Source organism: Corapipo altera, unplaced genomic scaffold (genome assembly GCF_003945725.1).
Source record: "Corapipo altera isolate COAL_440 unplaced genomic scaffold, ASM394572v1 142, whole genome shotgun sequence".
In the NCBI taxonomy this organism is placed as follows: Eukaryota; Metazoa; Chordata; class Aves; order Passeriformes; family Pipridae; genus Corapipo; species Corapipo altera.
In genome coordinates, this window is record NW_020884966.1 from 1446965 (window position 1) to 1471697 (window position 24733).

At 58.5% G+C, this 24733-nt stretch overlaps 2 protein-coding genes and 1 long non-coding RNA gene across 4 annotated transcripts in view; 1 reads left to right on the forward strand and 2 right to left on the reverse strand.

Annotated features, from left to right (window-relative positions):
• Positions 1-4316, reverse strand: LOC113957409 (cytochrome b561). 2 transcript variants are annotated; one of them, XM_027664875.1, is made up of 6 exons: positions 4258-4316; positions 2039-2242; positions 1736-1834; positions 1558-1661; positions 1327-1484; positions 1-761 (listed from the first exon to the last, which is right to left on the reverse strand). In XM_027664875.1, the coding sequence occupies exons 2-6, from the start codon at positions 2235-2237 to the stop codon at positions 563-565; spliced, it is 759 nt and encodes a 252-aa protein (XP_027520676.1). In that variant the 5' UTR covers positions 2238-2242; positions 4258-4316; the 3' UTR covers positions 1-562. The 2 variants fall into 2 exon arrangements, with proteins under 2 accessions (XP_027520676.1, XP_027520677.1); XM_027664876.1 differs by lacking the exon at positions 4258-4316 and adding an exon at positions 3136-3304.
• LOC113957410 lies at positions 1-19642 on the reverse strand. Its single transcript, XR_003531153.1, has 3 exons — positions 19630-19642; positions 11253-11255; positions 1-362 (listed from the first exon to the last, which is right to left on the reverse strand). It is a non-coding gene; the product is annotated as an uncharacterized LOC113957410 (long non-coding RNA).
• The window catches only part of ACE (angiotensin I converting enzyme), a 17365-nt gene continuing 4711 nt past the window's right edge, over positions 12080-24733 (forward strand). The window contains exons 1-16 of the mRNA XM_027664874.1: positions 12080-12537; positions 15795-15962; positions 17217-17304; positions 17542-17685; positions 17928-18119; positions 18274-18371; positions 18895-19067; positions 19358-19581; positions 21145-21289; positions 21596-21694; positions 21899-22021; positions 22503-22714; positions 23226-23362; positions 23631-23789; positions 24188-24275; positions 24474-24617. Coding sequence (XP_027520675.1) covers positions 12328-12537; positions 15795-15962; positions 17217-17304; positions 17542-17685; positions 17928-18119; positions 18274-18371; positions 18895-19067; positions 19358-19581; positions 21145-21289; positions 21596-21694; positions 21899-22021; positions 22503-22714; positions 23226-23362; positions 23631-23789; positions 24188-24275; positions 24474-24617 — 2404 coding nt within the window. The 5' untranslated portion in view covers positions 12080-12327. The remainder of the gene's footprint in view (positions 12538-15794; positions 15963-17216; positions 17305-17541; positions 17686-17927; positions 18120-18273; positions 18372-18894; positions 19068-19357; positions 19582-21144; positions 21290-21595; positions 21695-21898; positions 22022-22502; positions 22715-23225; positions 23363-23630; positions 23790-24187; positions 24276-24473; positions 24618-24733) is intronic.

Below are 24733 nucleotides of genomic sequence, written 5' to 3' on the forward strand. Positions count from 1 at the left end.
TTAGCTGCAAACATTTATTACATTGGGAGCATCCACTGAGCAGACAACACGTCTCACGCGAGGGGAGAACATTTGGACACGAAGCTGCTGAACCTGCACAGGCACCGGGTCACTCCAACACCCCTGGGAGCTGTTTGTGGGGAGCAGCCCCCATGTGTGGCTGTGGCTGTGCTGGAGGGCATGGGAAATCCACAGGGAATGGGAAATCCCAAACATCCCCTCTGCCCATGGGCACTGGGAACGGGCTGTGGGGTTGGGCCACTCACAGTGGGGAAATCTGCGCTCCTGCCCCCTGTCCCCGGAGCAGGGCAGAGCCTGGAGACCCCCCTCCTTCACACCTCAGCACCACTTCCAGCCCCTGCCTGGGGCACTGCCATCCCCACGGGGCTGGGGCAGGCTCGGGGGGCACCGGGGGCTGCGCAGGGCAGAGCTGAAGAGGATTAAGGCCAAGCAAGGCTGAGTCCAGTGGGCAGCGTTGCACCAAGAGCGTGGCCTTCCCCAGCTGTCCTCATCACCCTGACACCATGAGGAGCCCGTGCCAGGGATCAGGGAGCTGGGGGTGTCATTGGCTGCCACCACCTGGGCTCTCTCCCTCCGTCAGGGTCTTGAAGTCCATGGAGAGGGCCAGCTCCTCGGCCAGCGGCGGGCGCTTCCACTCCTCCCGTGTCACCACGTAGCCCACCACCAGCCCAAAGGCCACCAACATCACCCCCAGGGTGTTGGCCAGGACACCCTCGGGCACAAAGTGGCTGTAGGAATCGCTGCAGGGATGAAGTGGGATACTCAAGCCTTGGGGTTTGGGTGGGTCTGTCCCTCCCTTGGCTGGGAGCCCCTCCTCATCCTCATCCTTCACACTCTCGGTGATAGCACAGTCCTCTGGTGGGACTGTTGGCAGCTCAGCAGCTTCCCTGCCAGATGTGCTGCCCCAGCCAGAGGGACATGACTCCTGGGGTACCCCTTGGCCCTGTCCCCACAGTCCTGGGACTGGAGGGAGACCCACTGGGGACATCACTGTGTCCTCCAGCTGCAAGGGCAGAGGCCTCGGGGACATGAGTGTCCCCGGAAGGTTCTGCAAACACCCAGTTGCAGGGAGGTGACACTGGTAATGTATTCCTGTCCCCAAAGAAAGCTGTCACAGGATCCAGCCCTTGTTAAACATCATCTGGGAAGTGACTCAGCAGCAGCAGAACTAAAGGCCTCAAGGGGAGATTTAAGAGCTGCAGCCTGAGCAGGGGCCAGACTCTGACCCAGGGGGCTGGAGCAGCCAATTGCTGGGGGTCAGGGAGGTCTGGGGGGCCACCCTCTCCCCCCAGCTTGGTCACCCACCTGATTTTGAAGAGGAGCATCTCAGTGATGCCCAGCAAGCAGGAGGCAATGGAGAGGATGAAGAGGGCGATGCCAAAGAAGATGTGCTGGGGCTTGTACCGGCCTCGCAGCGAGAAGGAGGCGCCGGGGAACAGGAAGAAACTGCAGCCCAAGAGCCACTGTGGGGACACGGGGGTGTCACAGGTGCTGAAGAGTCCCTTTATCCCCCGGGGGAGGATCCCCAGCCCTCACCTGCAGGAGGTAGAGCACGAAGGTGGCCATCCCACACCAGGAGTGCAGGCTGTACATGTCGGGGGTGCCCTTGGCCCGGTGGGACTCAAAGACAGCGATGATGCCTGCAGAGAGGAGCCCGTCAGCACACCAGGGTCACATCCTGCCCCCCTCCAGCCCCCCCCAGCCCGGTGCTCACCCACGAGGGCGATGAGCAGGGCCAGGCCGTGCAGCAGCGCGTGCAGGGCCTTGGTGGAGCGCTTGGCTTCGTGCCTGAACACCCGGTACACGAGGAGAGCTGCGGAGAGAGCACACATGAGCATCCCCGGGGGTCCCCCACCTCCCCGCACCCCGCATCGCCCCGGGGTGCCACACGCAGGTGGGGAGGGGGTCCTGGAGCATCCTCCCTGTGTCATTTATCACCGCTTTGTCCCCTTCTCTCCCTGCCCGGCCGCAGCTCCGGGGCGTTTCGGAGGCTGCAGCCGGGACGGGGAGCGCTCACCGTCACCTTGCAGGAACACCATGCCCAGCACCATGCACAGGGGGTGGGCGTTGAACTGCAGGGGGCTGTGCCAGGCCACGCCGCCCCGGTACCGGCCCAGCCAGGCGCCCGTGGTGGCCAGGAGGGTCAGGCCGAGCAGCTGCGACACGGCCACGAACGCCGAGAGCCCGGCGGGGCTGGCGGGCGGCGGCCCGTCCATGGAGCCTGCGGGGACACAGAGCAGCGGGCAGCGGAGCCGCGGGGGCCCCGCGGGGTCCCGGCCGGACCTGGGGCAGGGTCCCGCTGTGGGCAGGGTCCGGCACCTCCGCCCCGCCCTCACCTGCCGCGGAGCCGGAGCTTCCTGGTGTGGCTGCGTCACCCGCACCTGGAAGTGGCTCCCGGCAGCCACGGCACACCCGTCCCTGTGCTCCTGCCCCTGTTCCTGCTCCTGTCCTTCTTCCCAACCCTCCTGCCTGCTCCTGCTCCTCTGTCCAACCCTCCTGCCCCTGTCCCCCTGCTCCTGTCCTTCCTCCCAACCCTCCTGCACCTGTTCCTGCTCCTGTCCTTCTTCCCAACCCTCCTGCACCTGTTCCTGCTCCTGTCCTTCTTCCCAACCCTCCTATCCCCTCCACTCTGCTCCTGTCTTTCTTCCCAACCCTCCTGCACCTGCATGCTCCTGCCTATGCCCTGCCTGCCCCACTTCTCCTGGCCCAGCCCTCTAACCACACCATTGCCCCCATCCCCAGCCCTCCACCCTTGTCCCTCCATGCCTGTCCCCCCGTCCTTGTTCCTCCATCTCCTTCCCTCTGTCCCCTTCCCTCCATCCTTCCCCATCCCTCCATCTCCATCCCTCCCACTCCATGCCCATCCCATGTCCCACCTTCACCCCCTCCCCAGCTCACCCACCCCCAGAGCCGCACAGCGACCCCCAAACCCTGACACAAGGCAGCCAAGGGATGAGCAACACTGCTGGGGACCCTCTCTGTGACAAAAGCAATGGCCCTTGGGGACATGGGGCTGAGTGAACCCCCCTGCTGGGGGGGAGAGGGACAGACACGTGCTACCCACCCACAGCCACACCAGACCCCCATCCCACGGCCCCCAAAACCCCCCTGCACCTGCGTCAGGCTTTGTGCTGGGTTATCCCCCGATGAATCAGAGCCACCTCCACCACTGCCAAGCCAGCTCTCCTCGTCACCCAGAGCCAGCAGGTCCCAGCCCAGGGTCCCCCCCGTGCCCCAGCCCTGCTGCCTCTGGGGAGGAGCACCCGGCAGACAGACCCACAGTGCTGTCAGGACTGGGGGGAGAGTGGAGGTGGGGGGGGATGTAGGATGCATTAAGACCACGCACACACTTTATTCCCAGCCACCTTTATTGGATCAGCCAGATAAGTGGGTTAAGGGAATTGGTTTATCCCATTAAGTTGCACTGCAAAGGCTGCCTGCCCCTGTCCAGCCTCACTGCCCGGGGCCATGGGATGCTCTGTGGGACGGGCAGGGGGACCAGGCTGGGGAGGGGGGGGGCATCCGGCACAGGCACAGGCTCCTCTCGCAGCACAACAGCCACCCCCAAACCCTCACCACACCACGGGGCTGCTGGTACCTGTGGGGGTCCCAAATGGTTGCCTGAGTACCCTGGTCCTGCCCACACATCCTCCCACCAGATGCAAACATCTGGCCCTGCTGGCACTCACACGGGGGGTCAACCCAGTCCCCAACAGCACTGAGGATGGAGGGGTAGGGAATGACCCCCCCCAACCACAGCGACTGGCAGTGGGACACGGAGTGTTTGTTGGGAATGAGATCTTCTGAGTTACCTGTGAGCCACAACTGAGAGCCAGGAAAGCTGGAAGTGACCAGACCCTTTCTCCAGCCATCCCAGGATGGGGACCTGCCTGTCCCCTCCCAGCCACGGCTCTACCCTCCCTGCATCCCCAAACACAAACCCAGTCCCCCTCTCCCAAGTGCTCCCCGGTTTTTTTTAGGGGGGGGGAGGGCGTTCCTCTGCTTAACCCCCCCCCGATGGCCCGGGGAGGGGGATGCCGTGAGCACATCCCACAGCCCGTGAGCACATCCCACAGCAGCCTGGGGGGGTCTCGGGGGAGTCTCTGCTCTCGAGGGGGGCTGTGGGCTCATGCAGGGGAGGGGGCTCCCTCCAGTTCATAGCTGGGGGAGGCCTGAGTGATGTGCTGGGGGGGTTGGAGACAGACACCCACGCAGCCCCCCGGGCCCCCAACCTACCTGTGGGTGCCGGGTGGTGCCGCCTGCGCCAGGCCCAGCAGTGACAGTGTCTGAGCAGGGACAGGGCCACGGCGTTGGCAAGGCAACGGAGTGATGGCAAAGCGAGGGGGGGCTGCACCCCCAGCATGGCTGCAGAGGGAGGGTGTCACTGCAGGCAGGGTGGGAAGGGGGCTGCAAAACTGAGAGGGGGGATCACCATGAAAGGGGATCTGCATATTCTGGGCACAGTCCCCAAGGAACTGAGTCACTGGCAGTGTGTGTGACCCCCCCTTCATCTGTGCCGGGCACCCACCTGAGCCCCTGCACCCTGAGACACCCCCTCTCCAAATCAGGACCCCCCAAATCCCACCGGATCAGCCCCAGGAACTGTCCCCTGGGGACAGCTTTGCCACCATTCAATTTGTGTTTGGGCCTTGTGAGTCTGGCTCGTCCTTGCACCCCCGGCAGCACTGGGGAGACACACTGGGAAACATCCCCTTCTTGGATAGGCCTGTGGGTCAGGGGATGGCAGAGGAGTGACATGTTCCCAGGGACCCCCCGTCCCGATCTGCCCCACAGGAGACCCCCCAGCAACGCCGGGCACATCCTGTGCTCCCCATGGGATATCCCTGCGGGAGAAAAGCCTGGAGAAGGGATATAAGGGGAAATGGGGGAGATGGGGAGCGTCTCCATCCCGGCTCCTCCTGACCCGGCTGCGGGCAGGGACCCCCGGGGGATGCAGCGCTGAGCACCGGGGTGACCATCACCCCCGGACCACTCCCGTTCCCCTGGCCGAGTCTCTGTCCGTCTGGTGTCCGTGTCCCTGTGTCTGCCCGTGTGTCTGTGTCCGTGTGTCCCTGTGTCTGTCCCTGTGTCTGTCCCTGTGTCTGTCCCTGTGTGTGACACCACTAGATGTCACCAGGAGCCCGCGCAGCGCCCTGGGGAGGGAGGGAGGGACCGCCCGCCCGAAGAACCTGGAGCATCCTCGGCCCTGGATCACCCGTGGGAGCCAGAGGGACCAGGTACGGACCGGCTGGGATCGGGAGCATCCTTGAGGTTGGATCCCCAAAGGGACCGGAGCACCCTCTGCCCAGACCACTCATGGGAGTCAGAGCATCCTGGGACCTGGAATGGCTGGTGGGATCTGGTGCTCCTCTGATGCAGGAGATCAGGTGTAATAACCTCTGTAGGGGTGCAGAGCTGCTCCCCCAGCCCTTCCCTTGGGCTGCTCTCACTCACCCAGACCCCCTCAGGAAAGACACCCCCCAAAGCCCCTGCTGAGGTTCCCCCCAACATCCCCATCCCATTCTCCTCCCTCCCACCTCCACCAGGGACTTGTACCATGGGGCACAAACCTCAGGAGCAGCAAACTCACCACCATAGTGTGATTCAGCAGAGCTGAAATCTCAGTGCAGCCCCGGAGCCTGATGGAGACCTGACACACCAACAGCAAAGTCCAGGCCCTGCTGCAGCCCAGGGCAGAGTCCTGGAGCCACCACCCTGGAGCTTTGCCCACAGGAAGAATCCCGTGACAGCAGAAGGTGGCAGGTGGTACGTGGGATCCTCCCTGCCAGAGGATCCACTATCACCTTCCAACCTCTCCTCAGGCTTTATCACTGACTGGGAAATGAATTACCAGAGTTAATCTACTAAAGCCATAAAAGCCACCATAAACTGCAAACCTTGAGCCCTCAGGCTGTGCCATGGCTGGGACAGGCTGATATGACTGGCATGGGATGACCATACCCAGGCAGAGCAGGGGCAGGATTCCCTCCACCATGGCCCAGCTGAGAGCCTTGGAAAAGCCTCAAAGGGGATGAGATTTGGGGGTTCATCCTTTCGGATACTTGGTAAGACATAAAGCTTCACCCTGCTGAGAGCAGCACTGCGTAACCCAATACCAAATAGCTTTAGAAATGTTTATAACTGTGTCCAGCTGAACTATCTCAACTTTCAGCAGCCAAAGAGACAGAGCAGCCCTCAGTCCTTCAGGATCACATGGACATGGATCTTGTCCCATCCACACAGCAGGGACAATGGCCGTGTTTGCTGAGGGGCCTCGGTGGCAGCCAATCCAAGGACAAACGAGCCCCTTCACCACTGAATTCCTCTTACCAGGGAGCAGCAGCCATTTGTAACCAGCTCTTTAATTAAAGGCATTGCCAGGGGCATAAAGGCTTTATTAAATCTGCCTGAGCTTTCCCTGAGCTGGTGGTAATGAAAACCTGCCAGCACTGCCGGGATGGGAACGTGCCCGTCAGGGAGCAGAGCCAGTGCTGGCTGCCCTGGTGTGGATCTGCAGGGCCAAGGGGTGCTTGGGACTGTTCAGGGATGCTCAGGGATGGTCAGGAATGCTCAGGACTGTTTGGTGCTGCTCAGGGATGCCAAGGGATGCTTGGAGCTGCTCAGGGATGCTTGGGGCTGCTTGAGACTGCTCAGGGATGTTCAGAGATGCTCAGGGATGTTCAGGGGTGCTTGGGGCTTCTCTGGGATGCTCAGGGATGCTTGTGGCTGCTCAGGGATGTTCAGGGATGCTATGGGATGTTCAGGAATGCTTGTGGCTGCTCAGGGATGCTTGGAGTTTTACTGGGATGTTGAGGGATGCCTGTGGTTGCTCAGGGATGCTCTGGAATGCTATGGGATGCTCAGGGATGCTCGAGGTTCACACAGCTTCTTTCAGATCAGTGAGCTGAGGTGGCTCAGCTGGTGCTACTCCAGCTCCCCAGTTATCAGCCTGGCACCTGCTCCAGCTTTGGCACCCAGGGATTGGTAGGAGCACCATCAATTGATAATTCATGGTAAAACCAGCAGTTCCTGTCCTTCCCCAACTGCTCCCCCTATCCTGGTGCAGGTGTCTTCCCCTCCCTCCACCACAGATTATCAAATTACCATTTTGCTGATCTAACTTTTTTTGGTTGGTTGGTTTTGAGTTGTTGGGGGGGGTGTGTGGGTTTTGTTTGGTTGGTTTTTTTTGTTTTTTTTTTTTTTGGTCTCCTTCTTAAATCAAATTTTTATTGCTAAGAAATGCTAATTTGCAAGATGCCTCTCTGGAGAACTGCGCTTGAAGAGCCCAGCTGCCTCAGAGGAGCCGAGCTGCTGCCTGAAACAACCTCAGCTCCTGCTGTTCTGTAAGAAACCCCAAACCTGGGACAATATGGACAGTTTTTCACTAAACATAAGAGAAAAAAAACCAGCAGTCATGTTGGAGGGCTCCGTGGCTGCCAAGAGGGTGGCTGAGCGGTGGCTGGGGACTAAGCACTGCATCACATCAGGGGGGTTGATCCCCAATTCCCTGGGGTGCTGGGAAGGCTGAAAAATAGGTGATTCCCAGCTGGGGCAAAGAACTTGGCTCCTTCCCAGGCTGCGAATCAGCTGGAAAAGGCTCTGGTTCTCCTCCTGGCAGCAATTAAGCCACCCCGTCCCTCCTCCTTGCCAGCAGCAGAACTTTGCTGAGCGGGGCGGGCGATACGATCACGGCACAGCCCGTGCAAACACTTAATCTCTTTCAGAAGAGGCTGAAGGCGCGTTTACGGTGGTTTTTTAATAGCAGGCTGGATAAACAGCAGCGATAACCCGCGCCGGGCTCCCGGGGGATGATTAATGCTCCCAGAACAGTCACGCTCGCTCGCCTCAGGGCTGGGATTGTTTTCGGTTATTAAAGAAGGGGGGGAGAAAAAAAACTCAGCATGGGGAATAATGGACTTTGCCATGTTTTATTGGGCTGACGGTTGCAGAGGGAACTCGTTGGCCTCTTTGCTCACCCCGTATCGGTGCCCAGCACTGGCTGGCTGGCGAGGATGGGGAGATGGAGGGACGAAGGATGAGGACTGAAGGAGGAGGGAGGAGGGATGAAGGATGAGAGATGAAGGAGGAGGGAGGAGGGATGCAGGAGGACAGATGAAGGATGAAGGACGAAGAACTAGGGATGGTTTCTGGCCAGGTTTTTACTTCTTACCCTGTGACACTCTTGGCCACGTGCCCGGCACTGTGGCTAACGGCTCCCCAGGGGTTGGACTATTGGAGTCTTGTGTTTGTTTAGGACCCTCCCAAAACTTGGGCATCATTTAGGGGCCCTGAGCCCACCACTGCCTCCAGCACGCTGCTTACCCAGGACCTTGTACTGTCATTGCACATCCTCAGGGCCCTCCTTGCAGTGGGCACGTGCCTGGGCTGCTGGCACCGGTCCCAGGCTGGGGATTAAGGCTGAAGAGATCTGATGGTGGAAACCACGTCTCCACCCCCTTCCCATCCACCTCTGGCCCCACGGAGCTGCCCAGCTGGGCAAAACACATGGTCCCCCTGGGGCTGCCCCATGCTGCCAGCCTGGGTCACATGTGTCCCCACACCTGCACCAGGACCAGCTTTTTCCTGGAACAATAAACCCTTCTCCTAGGGCAGGACTGTGCTGGAAATTGTTGTCTTGGGGTGGGGTGAAAACTGTGATGATAAGGAGCTTTCTGCTGAAAAGCTTTTCTTCGTCGCACTGAGTGTGCACTTCTGGAGATAAAGCAGCACTCACTGCCCGGGGCCGGGGTGAGCTCCCATTGCACCCCATCCCCACACAGAGGGGACTCACCAGGCTTTAAACACATCCCTCATCCAGGGAAAAGCTGGAAACAGCCCCACAGCATTGCAAAACCCCTCTGCTGAGACCTTTTGCAGTCAGACCGTAGGAATGAGGACTCCTGGGACCTTCCTGCTGTCACAGTCCCCAAACCCAGGTGACATCAAGGGGCTGCACCGACCTCAATAGTTACTGTAAGGGTTCAAAATTATTTTAGCAATCACAGGTCTGAAATAAATGGCAAAAATTCCAGTTGCTTGGGGCGTTCCTTTCATTTTTTTGAGAAGATCAGAATAAAAGCTGTTTGTTTAGATGAAAAATTTGGACTGGAGAAGTGTTTTTTTCCCGTCTCCCTCACGGCAGCGTCACCACAGCTGGGAAAGCGGCTTAGTGAATTATACACTATGATAATTGATTGAATTCATCAGTAAATAAAGCAGCAGCCTTTAAACTCGGGGTCTGGAGAGGGAGGAAAAAATTCTCCATGCAGTGATTTGTACCAAGGGGCACAGGAGTCTCCATGCCCACCAAACCACAGCCACCAGGAAAAGTGACACACGAGGCTGCACATCCGATTAAAAAAAGCTCTTTTTAGGTTTAAATCAGGAAGGAATCCTTTCTCTTCCCTCCGGAAGCTCATTGGTTCCTCAATTAGAAGTTTTGAAGCACCCTTGGAACCTTTGAGAAATGGCATAGGGAAGCCAAAAATGTGGTTTATAATCAAAGAAGGGGAAAATGATCTAGACTGTCCCCAGGCAGAGGTCTTAGGGCTGGGATATACCCAGATAAATCACAAAATCTTCCCAGCCAGCACCTGGACCATCCCCAAATCCCTGCTCCTTTGCTCCACCACCGCTGCTCACCCTCTCCCATCACACCACAACCATGGACAATACCTTACATCTCCCCTAAGAAACATTTGCTGTCAAAACTCCGTATTTCATTCTTTTGGGGATTCTGGGTTGCACCAGTGAGTGCCCCTTCCAGCACTGCGGGCAGGGAGGTTTTGCAGGTCTGGCAAGCCGAGGAGCTGATCCGAAATGCCGGGAGCAAGTCGAGCTCCTCCTCACGTGAGGCACCGCGGGGACAGTCCGGCCATCGCACACGTGTCCACGCACACGCACCCGGGCAGGGGGAGGACAAAGTCTCCACACGGGGCTGATGGCGATGAAAAAGGATGGGAAGCCTCCTCCTGGGCCAGGGCGGTCGCTGGGGACGCCACTGTCTCGCCCGGCGTCGCCCGAGCCCGCGTCCCCCCGAGCGGTTCAGCATCCGTCTCCGTGGCAACGCATTTCTCACATCCCTCGGTATTCCTGTCCCTCTGGTCCGTGGTGCTGGCAGCCCTGGGTACCCTGCGTGCTGGGAGCAGATGGGTGTCCATGACCCATCCCAGCACCCCTGAGAGGGGTGAGAAGAGCAGGGATAGATCCTCCTGCTCCGCAGGGTGCCCATGGGGGTCTCTGAGCCCATCCTTGGTGCCCCAGCATGGATTTGGAGCAGCACAGAGACACCAAAGGGCATCTGCCAGCTTTGCCTTCCTGGACCAACAATCACATCACCTGCCAGCGCTCTCCTTCATGTGGGATATTTTTCTGCCTTATCCCAGCTGGAGTTTTATAGCATGGATGACACAGAGCCGTGGTCACCCTTGGAGATGCAGTCATTGAAGAGGAACCTCTTCCCCAGCACAAAGTCCCACAGCAGCAGCAGCAGGAGCATCAGCAGGAGCAGCAGCAGCCCCTCTTGCACCAGCCCTGGTTGATGCTCAGGTGTGAAGTGACAGAGAGCTGCCCTTCCCCTGCAGAATCATCCACTGGACACATCCACCTTGGAAAAGCCCTCCCTGGCTGGGATTCCCGGATACCAGTGACACTGCACAGACTGTTTCAGCTTCGCTGCTCTCCCAAAACCCCCATTGGTGCCAGAGGCTCCACCACAACAACCCAGAGCTGGGAAAACCCCTCCCTGGAGCAGCTGGAAACAGAGGTTGGAGGGGTGCAGGAAATCTCCATTCATCGGTGCTTGGGCTCCAGCCAAATTGGAGCCAAACCAACCATTTTTCTCCAGCTTCCCAGTAAACTGGACTTTCCACAGAGCTGTGACTGGTGGGGAAAGGGGCCATCAAGGGGGGGATACAGGTAGATGCTGGCTTTGTCCCCAACTCCATGGTGTCCAGGCTCACAGGTGGTGCCAGTGCTGTTGGCACTCCCCTATGGGATTGGGATCAGAGGGATGAAGGATTTTTGGGTGTCCAGGTTGGTCTGTGCAGGTGGTGGGTGGTAGGCCAGGGTAGGAAGTTGTGATTTTTGGCAGGAGGTATAATAGACATCAGAGTTGCAGTCTCCTAAGTCCCTTTTTTTTTCAAAATGGCCCTGCACACCCTGTAGGGTTCCCAGTCCTGGCAGGAGGACTTGTCTCTTGTCAAGGGGCCACGTTGTCCCTGTGGACCCACCCCCTAGACTCACCCCAAGGGGTCATGGTGGTGCTCAGTTGCTTCACAGCCCCCAGTAGGGTCAAAAAGTCAAGGGTTTCCCTCTCTCCCCCCAGAAGAAGCTCCCCCTCCATGGCAGGTGTCTGCTGTGTCCTTATGGGGTGATTGTCCCAACAAGGAGTGATGGGCTCAGCCAACCCAGGGCCTAAGCTCAGCCCAGGCACAGTTCCCAGGGATGAGGCCGGGCCCTGGGGAAAAGGGATTTAGTGGATTAAATAGAAAACAAAAAAAAAAAAAAAAAAAAAAAAAAAGGAACTGTCAAGCCCACTGACATGGGTCTGGTTTTCATTTTAAAGGAACTTTTTGTTACTTGTTTGTCATCAGCCTAATTCCTCCAAGTCCATAACACTTGGTGTGATGTGATGTGATTTCCCTCACAGCCAGGAGAAACACTCAATATCTTGGAAAAATGAGGCTGTGCTGGGAAGGGGGTCACTTTGGCAGGAAGCAGAGTGAGATGGACCTTGGCTGTGTCCCACAGGAGTGTTTTCCCTCCTTCCCTTGCCCTTGTGCCCCGTGGTCGGTGGCCAAGGTGCTGCCAAGGGGCATCCCCCGTGTGATGCCAGTGTGGGGGGAGGTGTCCTGCCAAGCCCCGTGGACCAGCTGAGCTGGATCCCCCCGCGCCGAGCCGGGAGGGGACCGGGACCCTGTAGGGATGGAGCTGCCTCCCACCCACCCCGTGCACCCCAGCCTTCCTCCTTTCTCTTTTTTCTGCCATTCCCTTGATTCTCCTCTTGATTCTCCTCCATCTCCTTCCCTCCCTCCCGTCCCAGCCCCTTCCCCTTCCCTCCCGGCAGGGCCAGGAGCCAAAGGGACTTTGCACCCCGAGGCAGCGCTCGCTCCCCGCTCCTTCCCCGCAAGCCTTGGAGCCGCCGAAGGGAAGGCAGAATGCTCCGGTCTTATCTGCGAGGGGAGGCAGGCTCGGTGGGCAGGGTTTGCGCGAAGGCTGCTGGCTTATAAGCAGCCGGCAGCGGAGGCAAAGCTGTCTCGGAAGGCACCGAACGGGGCCCCCCCTCCGCGCAGCGCTCCCGCCGCGATGCCCCCAGCGCTGGGGCTGCTGCTCGGGCTCAGCCTGGCAGGTGCCCTTCGGGCCCAGTTCGAGCCCCCCCAGCATCCCAGCACCGAGCAGGGGGCCGCCCTCTTCGCCAGTGACTACAACAGCACGGCCGAGCTCGTCCTCTTCGAGAGCGTCTCGGCGAGCTGGAATTACAACACCAACCTGACGGCGGAAAACGCTGCTCTGCAGGTGGGTGGCGGGACGGGGGGCGATGTCACCACGGGGGTGGCCCCAGCGCCGGGGGCTGGGGGGGCTGGGGGGGCTGGGGCAGGGTGGAGGCACTTGGTGCGCTTCCCTTCCTCCCTGCGGGGCTCCTGCCTCAGCACCTCGGGATGGCAAACCAGGGCTGGGACTCGTAGTCCGGGAATCACAGGGGTTTGCCCCAGATTGGTTCTTGGAGAGGCTGCACCCCAGAGTGACAGCTCTGGTCCCAAAACAGAGTCCAGGTTATTTTTAGAGATGATTCCTTACTCCCAGCTCCTTCCACTTTCCTTCCCCCCCCCTTCCCAGACCAGGGTCAGGTGTCAAGTGTCCCTGTCCCCATCCCTGCCTGCTGTCACCACGTCCCAGTGCTGGGGGTTTTAGTTTGGGGCAGACTCAAAGTGCACAAGCAACTGGGTGGCATCGTGACTGAGGCTGCCATCCCTTGTGCATGTGTCCCCTGTCCACGGGGGCGAAGCCAGCTTTGGGAAAGCACTCCAGGCTGCTGGGAATTAGACATCAGCCCAGCTACGTGCAGGCAGAGTCCCTGTGGGGACCAACTGTATGTGCATCCCACAGGCATGTGAGTGTTCTCCCAAGGGTCTGTGTGTGTTTGGGCTGGATTTAGTGGGTCAGGGAGCTGGAGAAACCCAGGGGTTACTCTCACTTGGGTGAGCTGCAGCACAACCCAGGCCAGGGGATGGCAGTGCCCAGGCAGGCTGTGGAGGTTTCCCTGGATCTTGCTGTGCCCAGGGAGCTGCTGGTGGCCCAGCACAGGGTCATGGACATGTCACCACATAGCTATAGCTATAGGTGCAGCCTATACACAACCAAGGTGTGTTCAGGGACCCCAATGTCACCCAAGGGCTACCACACAGCCCTGAATCCCCCAGATCTGTGGGGGTGGGAGCACAGTGTGCCCTGTGCAGGAAGGAAACACGTCTTCCTGTGCAGGGGGAAAGATCCCTGCTGGGTCTGGCCACTGCCAACTTGGCAGGACACCCGAGAGGGCCCAAGTTCCCCTTCAGCCTTTTTTTTGGAGAGCTGACGTGATGTCTGGGCAGGCAGCCAGCCCAGACTCCAGGTATGGTGGTGTCAGGGACCTTGGGGCAGAACAGGAGCATCCCAACCATGCTGAGTCCAAGGTTAGGGCCAGGAGAGCACCTTGCGTGGGCTTTTCTCAAAAGGTATTTCCAGACTGGCTTTCACCCTTTTCTGTGCTATTAAATGTGTGAGGATCATGTCCAGGAGCTCCCTGGGATGTCAAGGCTCCTAAGCCAGCCCAGATAGAGGTGGGGATCCAAACTCCTGAGATGAGCCCACGATGGGGCAGCAGGGAGGTGTGTGGTGGGATGGGGAGGCACTGACTGCTAAAGGATTAACAGCTGGACAGCAGGACCCAAAAAGCTGAATTTGGGGGATCTGGGGAAGGCTTGGGCTGTAACAGAAGAGGGACTGAGTCAGGCCAACATGGCATGGGCAGCTCCAGGACCTGCCACGAAGGGTGGCCCTGGGACAAAGTGACATGGGGGGCAGGAGGCCGAAGGCAAGGGCAGGGATGGACAGAGGGATTCTGGACAGACAGATGAACCATCTCCTGCAAGCTGGGGCTCTGGGCGAGAGGTTGATGATGGTGTTTGGGGTTTGTGAGCTGCTCATGGGCACAGAACTTCTCCAGGTGTCCAGGGCAGGGCAGTCCCAGTTTCCTGGGCTGCATCCAGAGACTTCACCAGGAGCAAAGAGAGACCAGGGTGGGAGATCTGGGGACTGCTGATATCCAGGGGCCTCTGAGCCACACACAGGGACACCCCCCCCAAGAGAGAGATCCCAGATGTGGAGGCAAAGGGCCAGGGCTGGTGGGCACGGCCACGGTGAGGGGGTCTCGGGCAGCGCCGCTGGGCTCAGCTCGCTCCACCAGAGCTGTCAGGAGAGTTTAGGGCACGATTCACTTGACCAAACACAGGCACCTCTTCAAGGAGAAGACAAAACACAGCTGGACTCTGCTTCCTCCTGCTCCCCCAGCTCCGTGCAGGGTCTGGGGAGGGGTAAAGATGTCCCCTGTTCAGTGGGATGATGCAAGAGCAGGGTGTCCGTGGGGCTGGCACACCCTGGCATGTTGAGGGATTGGGGCCGGTTGGTACCTGGGGTGATGCTGTGGGCACTGGGGTGTCCAAGGGAGGGGTGGGAGCCTGCTGCTGGGCTGACACTGGCACTTTTGACATTCCCACCACCGTGTCCTAGGGCTGCGTGGGTGTGTCTGCCCCGGGCAGCTCCAACCCTGCTGCTCCACGACTCCCTTCCCTCCCCACTGCCAGCTGAGGGAATGCGGAGATTAAAATAAAACAAACCAGGCGTGTTGGAGCCGGGCTAAAAATGCCACGAGTCACAGCTAATGAGCTCCATAAATCACACCGGGCTGGCACACGGACACCAACCAGGAGCTCTGCACAGTCTCACTCCATCCTGTGCATCGCCTGGGCCGGGACACTCTCAAAAGTTCGGTTTCCCAAAAATGCAGCTGACAGTGGCCAGGCTGGGATGTGACCGCCTGCAATACACCCTGTCCCAAAATCGTGGTCACAGCTCCAGCTGCCTAAATAACCCCCCACGGCTCAGGCAGCTCCCTGATGTCCCACGGGCCTGGGAAGAGAGGTTGGGGCGGGCAGATGGGTGACAGAGGGACCCAAAACTGAGGGTTCGGAAAGAATGGGTGCCCCTCTGCAAGGGGAAACCCAGATAAGGCACTTACAGGGCATGGGCTGCAGACACCCAAGAGAGAAATGTATAGAAATAGAAATGTACAGACACAGAAAGGAGGGAGAAAAGCAAATAGGGCATCTCAGAGCTCCTTCTGAAACCAGGGTCTGGCAACTGCCAGAGCCAGCCCAGGAGCACCTGGACACCCTGCCCGTGTGGCCTGGACACTCAATCCCAGCATTCCCACCCCATCTGGGCCACAAGACCCCAGAGCTGCCTCCTGAATATCCTCAAAGGCCACGTCAGTGGGTGTTCATCAGGAGTGCTGCAGGCGAGTGGGGGCTGCAGACACTGCTGTGGGGGCTGGAAGTGATGTCTCTATCTGTGGATGCCACGGACTGGGGACAGCCCTGCCTGCCACCTCACATCCCGTCACCTCTGACTCCCACAGACCCTTGTGGCTCTGAATCCCCTCGCCAAACCATGGCCTGGCTGGTGGCATGTCCCAGGGCTGGTCCTGAGCCCTCATGTCCCCTCTCACTGTGCAGGTCCAGGCGTCGCTGGAGGAGCAGAACTTCACGGAGCTGTGGGGGAAGAGAGCCAAGGAGCTCTATGGCAACATCTGGAGCAACTTCTCAGACCCACAGCTGAGGAAGATCATCGGCTCCATCCAGACCCTGGGACCCTCCAACCTGCCCCTGGACAAGAGAGAGCAGGTAGGGGAGCTGTCAGCAAAGCCCTGGGCATTGCTGGGTGCTGTGAAACCCCTTAGGGGGGATTTTTTCCGAGCATCCAGACTCTGCTGCTGACCTGCTGTATTTTGGAGGGTGTCACTGCCCTCTGCACAGGGAAGGCAGTGATGGAGGGGGAGATGGGATGCTATCTCCAAGGGATGTGGGGTGCCAGCCCTAACCTCATCTTGGAGCTATCCCAGCAGGAACTGGAGATTTCCTCCTTACACAGAGAGTCTTGGGCGTCACCTGGAGACCAGCCAGGCTGTGCCCACGGCCAGGGCAAGCTCTCCTAACCCCTTGGGGCTCCTTAGGGATGCAGCCCCCTGAAAAGAAGGGCTGCTGCAGCTGCCCGGCTCCTGAGCCACCCGTGAGACAAGGAATGCCCTGGTGACACAGTTCCGTGCCAGGGACATCAGGACGTCCCAAGCCTTCCCCACCACGGTCCTGAGCTTTCAGGGTAGTTTGCCTGAATTTTGATTTCCATGCATGAAAACATTGCCCAGGCTGAGGCTGGTGGACACTCACCTCTGCACGAGCGCAGGGACCGTCCCCTCCGGCCTGACCCGCGGCTCCCTGACAGCCATTCCCACCGATACAATCCTTTCCGGAGAACTGCTGGCGCCGGTTCCTTCCAGGAAACCCATCCCTGCCTTCTCCCAAATAACAGAGAGCATCACGTCTCCTCCCTGCACATCAGTCATGTCTCACCCATCCCTGGGCAGCTCCGTCCCACAGCCACCACTGCCCCCATCCCCATCCCCTCCGCCCAGCCGGAGCAGAGGGATGGGAGCAAGGAGAGAGACAGAGCAGAGGAATTTCCTTCCCTGGGAATGGGTTTCCCGGGCATGTTCCAGGAAACCTCCCGTTGCTATTGTTTGCTGTTGTTGAAGTTCACAGAAAAAAAATCCCCCTCCTCCTCCTGCTTTTCTTCTCATATTTTTTTTAACCAGTTTAGATAAACAGGCTGTGCCACGGCCCCGCTGACAAACAGCTCTATAAACAGCCCCTCTCCAGAACACCACTGTGCAGGGATTGTCTGTCCCAGAGAGCCTCCCTGCTCCCACCCTGACATGGGTGCAAAAAACCGGAGTGACAACACACTTATCTCACCAAAAACGTGCTGTGTAAACACAGCGATCCTCCTCCACATCCCTCTGGACACACACAGCCTGTAGATCCCTCCTGAAGGGTCATTCCTGTCCTCTCCCAGCCCCAACATCTTTTCCTTTCCCACAGTACAACACCATCCTGAGCGATATGGACAAGATCTACTCCACAGCCAAGGTGTGCCTGCCCAACGGCACCTGCTGGGATCTGGAGCCAGGTATGGTCCCTGTCCCCCCCTATCCTATGGGGTGCTGAGCACCCCATGGCCATGACATGATCCCCACATCCTCAGCGGGTTGGGATTGGCAGATCCCACCCACGTTCATTGGGATTGCCCCAAGGTGAGGATGGGTCCGGGTGGTGGTGGCGGTGGTGGCATCTCTGCAGCTCTACTGTGGGATGTGCCCCTTCCTCCTGTCCCTCTCTCATGTCCTACTTGTCCCCTCTGTCCCAGACCTCTCGGACATCATGGCCATGTCCCGCAGCTACAAGAAGCTGCTCTATGCCTGGGAGGGGTGGCACAACGCCGCGGGGAACCCACTGCGCCCCAAGTACGAGGAGTTCGTGCAGCTGAGCAACGAGGCCTACTCGGCAGATGGTACGAACCCGGGGTGGATGCAAGGGGTGGTCAGGGATCAGGGGTGGGAATTGGTGCTGGGACAATGCCCTGCTGCTCTCTCTCCCCACCCCACATACAGCCAGACATCCAACTTCCATTTTCCCCAGTGCCAGCACTGCGTGGAAGGGGCAAAAATCCTACTGATGATCCCTGGTCCCAGCTTTTGGGAGTGGGTGGGTGGATGGGGCTGGAGCCAGAGGTCATCCCTGTCTCCCTGGCAGGATTTGAGGACACAGGCAGCTACTGGCGCTCCTGGTATGACTCAGACACCTTTGAGGATGACCTGGAGAGTATCTACAACCAGCTGGAGCCGCTCTACCTCAGCCTGCACGCCTTCGTCAGGAGGAAGCTCTATGACCACTACGGCCCCAAATACGTCAACCTGAGGGGTCCCATCCCTGCTCACCTCCTGGGTAAGAGATGGGACCCCCCCAGCCTGTGCCCAGGGGTGCTGGTGGGGTCAGGGGAGCACACGCAAGGCCCTAATGGGACAGAGAAGTCCTGGTTGTCACCACGTTTCTCTTCTGACCTACCACCAGCTATGCTCCAGCTGTTTTCTCTTCTCAGGGAACATGTGGGCTCAGCAGTGGAACAACATCTATGACCTGATGGTCCCCTACCCTGAGAAGCCCAACCTTGATGTCACGAGTGCCATGGTGCAGCAGGTGATGGGCTGAGGGACTCACTGGGGGCACCAGGGGCAAAAAATGGGGGTGTTGCCCAAGGCTGGCCCATGACATTGACCCCATGGGAGTGGTTTACCTGCATGGGGGACAGCAGAAAAGCCATGTCCAGAGGGGAAGGGACAAAGAAATGACCTCACTTTGTCTCTGACAATGACCAAAGAGGCAGTGGGTGGGCAAAGAGGAAGGGCAGTGCAGTGGGATCGGTGCCAGTCCCAGGGCTGAGGGCTGTGTCCACACCATCCCATAGCTCTGAGTACCCCTGAGGCATCAGCCCTGCTCCCTTCTCCTGTCCCTGCCAGGCACCAACACCATTGCTCGGTGCTTCTTAGGAAGTCCATACCAATTCTGGGGCTGGGACTCCCCACCACGGGGAGAGGGGCTGAACCTTGGTCCCTTGGAATGATCCCCTTCATCCCTGCGGTGCTGGGAGAGCACCAGGGCCAATGCCCTGCACATGGGCAGCCCCTTCCCCGGCCATAACCCGCTGCCTGCTGCCCACCAGGGCTGGAATGCCACCCACATGTTCCGGGTCTCAGAGGAGTTCTTCACGTCCTTGGGGCTGCTGGAGATGCCCCCCGAGTTCTGGGAGAAGTCCATGCTGGAGAAGCCGACAGACGGGCGGGAGGTGGTGTGTCACGCCTCGGCCTGGGACTTCTACAACCGCAGAGACTTCAGGTCTGAGGGGGCACCAGGGACACAGGGCTGTGGAGTAAGACCCTCCTCCATCCCCCTCGGTGGTCACCTTCTTGGGGACTCGCAGCCTGGCCCTGCAGCCCAGTCTGGCACCTTCTGAGGCAAGGTCTTGAGTGACCACACTGTCCTGCCTTCCCCTCCACTGGGTCTGTCCCTTAATCCATGGGATACTGTCACCTGCTCCGGGACTGTGGAGGGTCCTTCCCATGGAGGGTGTGCACAGACAGCCATGGTCCCTCCCCCAGCTCAGGCAGTGCTGTTTTCACCCCCAGGATCAAGCAGTGCACGTCGGTGACCATGGAGCAGCTGTTCACGGTGCACCACGAGATGGGCCACATCCAGTACTACCTGCAGTACAAGGACCAGCCCGTCTCCTTCCGCAGCGGGGCCAACCCCGGCTTCCACGAGGCCATCGGGGATGTCCTGTCGCTGTCTGTCTCCACCCCAAGCCACCTCCACACAATCGGTCTCCTCAACAATGCCACTGAGGATGCAGGTACAGCAGCCACCCCGGGGAGCTGGGTGGCCTGGAGAACTCAGACACTGCCTGTGGCACTAGGAAGGGTTTGGGAGATGCCAGGGTGGGCTGCAGTCTGGCAACACAGCCCAGAGCAGGTACAATCCCTTCTTGTCTCCATGGATCCATGTAGGACCTATTTTGTCTCCATAGATCTAAGCACAACCCCTTCTTAACTCCATGGGTTCTTCTAGGACCTGTTTTGTCTCCATGGGTCTATATCCAACCCCTTCCTGTCTCCGTGGGTCTTTGTAGAAAACCCTTCTTGGCTCCATCCTCTTCACCCCTGAGGGCAGGGGGGATGCCCTCCAGAGCTCATCTGTGCCGTTCCTTTCTCCATCGCAGTCCCCAAACCTGCAAACAACATCTTTGTGCTTGATTGGCTTTGACCTTTCCAGCATTCCTCCCTCCCTCCCTCTCTCGCCAAGAAACATCCACCCCGGGATCTCCCGGTGCAGCTCTGCGGAGGTGGCACCGAGCACTTCCATGCACAGTCACGAGGACAGTCAGGGAGTGACATGTCCTCCTGCCAGCCAGTGAGGCAGAGCAGGACTTATCCCTGCAGGGCACTGCCTGCCTTGGCAGGAGCCTGTCCCCCCTCCTGACTTCTCTCAGCCACCATGTCAGAGCAGACGGCGGCAGAGGAACCTGAGCTCTCCCAGACCTGCCCCGGGCTCTGCTTGGCGGAGGAGGGACAGTGCTGGGATCCTCCTGCCACGTCATTAAATACGTTTTATGATGAGAAAGACATCCCAGCAGCCAAGAGTGTTGGGCCAACGCTGCATAAACAGCACGGAGCAGATGGTCCCTGCCTCGAGCCATCGCTGCCCGGCCAGCCAGCCCTTGGCAGGCTGGACACCATAGTGGTGGCAGCCAGTGGCCCCCCAGGGCAGTGCTGCTAACCCCTCTCTGGCCCCACAGCTTCAGCTGGGTCTCCAGCAGGTCCTTCTCCGACCTTCCTTCCCCAGGTTTTCTCAAAGGGAAGAGCAGATGTCACCACCCCTGTGCTCCCCGTGATGTGGTGGTTGCACATGATGTGACTCTTGGGGATGGTCCTATGCAGGGCTAAGGGTTCAGCTCCATGATCCCTATGGGTCCTTTCCAACTCAGCATATTCTGTGATTCTGTGACTGCCCTAGAGTTGATTCCAGTTCTGGGTCTAAACCTCCAGAGTTTTTGCAGTGGTGTGACAGCCCTGCAGATCAAACCCCCAAAACCCCCTCACCCTGAAGCCCCAGGGCGAAGGTCTGAAGAATTAAACTCACCGAAGACCTCACTCTGAGAGCTGGGCTAAAGGCAAGGGGACACCACACTTGTCACTGTCATTGTCCCCACTTGGTAAAAGGCACGTGTTGCCCCAGGTAGGATATGTATCTACAGAAACCACCCGTGTCCTACACAGCCCTCTCAGGAGCAATGTTATGTGTTGAAATGCCGTCCCCATTTCTCACCCAGGTCTGCTCACCTTCTTGCCCACCTGGTGGCCATAGCATTGTCTACCCAGACTCCTTCCCAACCTGGTTCAGGTTCTGTTTTTCACAGAGAGCAACATCAACTACCTGCTGAAGATGGCCCTGGAGAAGATTGCCTTCCTACCCTTTGGCTACCTCATCGACCAGTGGCGCTGGAACGTGTTCAGTGGCCGCACGCCCCCGAGCCGCTACAACTCCGACTGGTGGTACCTGAGGTAGAGGACACTCACCGAGGGTGGGTGGGGGTGTGGAAGCTGGGGGTGTGCAAGGAAGGTAGGCAGGAAAGAGGAAAGGAAGGAAAAAAAGGAAAAAGTAGCCGTGGAGATGGCTGGAGAACAATGGATAGAGAGGTGGGTGGGATGGATGGGTAGGTGAGTGGATGGATGGACAGAAATACACGGAATCACACTCTGATTGGCCAGATTTCTTCAGCACTGTGCCATCCCTTCCCATTCCCTGCCTTGTTTCTTCTGATCTCCTATTATTTCCGTGCTCATGCTGCTGTTCCCTGTTGTCTGCAGAACCAAATACCAGGGTATCTGTGCCCCTGTCACAAGGAATGAGAGCAACTTCGACCCTGGAGCAAAGTACCACATCCCTGGGAACACCCCTTACATCAGGTAGAGGAAGTGTTGGCAAGGGGGCTGAGTTTTGGGGCACAGTGGGTGGGGGCTCAGCCCTGTGGGCAAGGACTGGGATGTGCTGCTCCGGTTCAAGACACGGAGATCGCCCAGCGCTCGGGACCACAAATGGTGGCGTTGGGCTCTGGGACTTGCCTGCTTCCCTTTTTCCCCAGTTCTGACCTTCCTGGGCTTCCTTGGCAGGTACTTTGTGAGCTTCATCCTCCAGTTCCAGTTCCACAAGGCACTGTGCCAGGCAGCCGGCCACAGTGGCCCCCTGCACACCTGTGACATCTACAGGTCCAGAGAGGCCGGAGACAAGCTCAGGTGAGGGCAGAGGAGGGTCAGGGCAGGCACCATGGGCAGATGTGTGCATGGAAGCAGATGGTGTGCAAAGGAAGGAAAGGAGGAAGGAAGGAAGGAAGTGGCTGTGGAGGTGGTTGGAGAAATAGCTTTGCAGATGGGTGGATGGATGGAAATACATAGAAACACCCCCACTCATGGTGGGGTGAGTGGTCCTCACCAGAGTACTGCTCTTGTCCCTGCCACAAGCTCCCACCCAGACAAGAGGTCTCTAAAGCACATTTGGTTCCTGATGACTCCTTGGGTGTTAAATGTGTGAGTTTATGATGAGGAGTCCTCAGTCCCCACATGCAGAACAAGGTGGTGGCTTCAGAGGCAGTTCCCACATTCATGTCCCACTCAGGAATAGCATCTTCAACCCTTGTGATGCTGAGACACCATCACTGCTTCTCTGCCATCCATTCCCTGGCCTCATGTTGGCTCTTGCTGTCCCACTGCTCTGCAGGGAAGTGTTGAAAGCTGGGTCTTCCAAGTCGTGGCAGGAAGTCCTGTTCAACCTCACTGGCACGGATAAGATGGATGCTGGGGCCCTCCTGGAGTACTTCAGCCCCGTCACCACGTGGCTTCAGGAGCAGAACAACAAGACCAATGAGGTGCTGGGCTGGCCTGACTTTGAGTGGCGTCCCCCTGTCCCTGAAGGCTATCCTGAAGGCATTGGTAAGGCTGCAGCTTCATCCTGGGTCTGGGGAGGGGCAGAAAGATGTCCCCAAGGGACATCACTAATCCTCAGAGCTCACAGGGGTCTCTGCAGTGGGTGGCGTGGTTCCCATGGCAGGAAAGAGAAATAAGCAGCTCCAGTGGAGTCCCACAGGGTGTTGCTTCCCAGGGTGTTGCTTCCCAGGAAGCCACTGATGTACCATTATCTGAGGCTGTGGTCCTGCCACTGTGGTAATGCCATCAGTCATGGTGTGACAGCATCTCAGCTGCATCCTCTCTGCTCATGTGGGAGGGTCTAGGGCATGCAGCTTGTCCTGTTATCCAATCCTCTGTCCAGTGGATCACCCCAGCAGTGCCAATCTGCCACTGTTTCTTGGCATGGGCTGCTCCCAAGTTGTGGGATCGGACCTGCAGTTCTGGGAAAAGCTCAACCGTGGCTTCTCCATGTGCTCTTGCAAAGAGAAGGCTTCTCCCAACCTTCCTCCTCTCTTCCACCATTTATCTCCTCTAGACAAAATAGCAGACGAAGCACAAGCCAAAGAGTTCCTGGCCGAGTACAACAGCACAGCTGAGGTGGTGTGGAACGACTACACTGAGGCATCCTGGGCCTACAACACCAACATCACCGACCACAACAAGGAGGTCATGGTATGGGAACAACCCCGGGGCTGTGCAGGGAGAGCCAACAGCCAGGGCAGGCAGCTGGAGCACAGGGCACGTTTCAGAGGAGCTCTGAAACCCAGGGCAGCCTCTGGCCCTCGCCCAGGGGTGACATTCTCACCCTTTTCCATGAAAACCCTCATCGTTCCACAAAGGCAGCCGTGGGGAGGGTGTCAGTCGTGGGGTGCCAGGTGATGTTTCTAGTGATGGCTTGTGTCTCAGGGATCTCAAAGTGATTCCTCTTCTGTCCTCGCAGCTGGAGAAGAACTTGGCCATGTCCAAGCACACCCTGGATTATGGCATGAGGGCCAGGCAGTTCGACACCTCCGACTTCCAGGACGAAAGTGTCACCCGCATCCTCAAGAAGCTGAGTGTCATCGAGAGGGCAGCCCTGCCTGAGGATGAGTTGATGGAGGTGAGCAGCAAGGGGACAGAGCAGGACGGGGTGTCCCTTGCCACTAATTTGTGCAGAGACACAGGTTCCCTCCAAAATTTAGGAGGTTCCATTGGGCAGCCACCCCCTGCCCTTGATAAAGGTGATAGCTTGGTACCTTCTACACAAAGCCAAGAGCCTCATCTCCAGGTTTTCCCACACAAAGGTTGTCCTTCCCAGGCTGCAGTGGGGCCTGGATGTTTGGGTGACAATGGCACATTGCTTGTTGGCCCCAGGCCCCCTTGTTGCCTCCATTTGGGGTCACACTTGGCCTTGGAAGGGACCAGAGGAGAACATCTGAGAACACCTCAGTGGGCTGTGATATTGTCCAATGTCAGGAGCAAGGATACCTTGTTAACATGACCTGATTTCCTTTGCAGTATAACACCCTCCTCTCGGATATGGAGACCACATACAGCCTGGCCAAGGTCTGCAGGGATGACAAAACCTGTCTCCCACTGGATCCTGGTAAGATCTGACAGGGTGTCCTGGGAGGCACAGGCCCAGAAAGGAGAGATTTTTTAATGAGGGCACGAAGAGAGGCCGTGAAGGGTCCTTCCACCTTCTCTCAGGTGATGGTCCCTGAGCAGCACTTTGGCTCTAGCACCACTGGGTCAGCTCAGCCCAGCCAAGAGCATCACTTTGGCTTCCTTGCTCTCTCTTCAGACCTCACAGACATCATGGCCACCTCCCGGGACTATGACGAGCTCCTCTTTGCCTGGAAGGGCTGGCGAGATGCTTCTGGGAAGAAGATGAGGAACGACTACAAGCGATATGTGGAACTGAGCAACAAGGCAGCCGTGCTCAATGGTCAGTGCCCCGCTCCCTTAGAGCCCACCACGGTCCCAACCCCCTGTGAGCAGAGGGCTGGGCTCTTCATCCAACTGGGGGTCATAATCCTAAAGGTGTGGAGGTCCCACTAACTC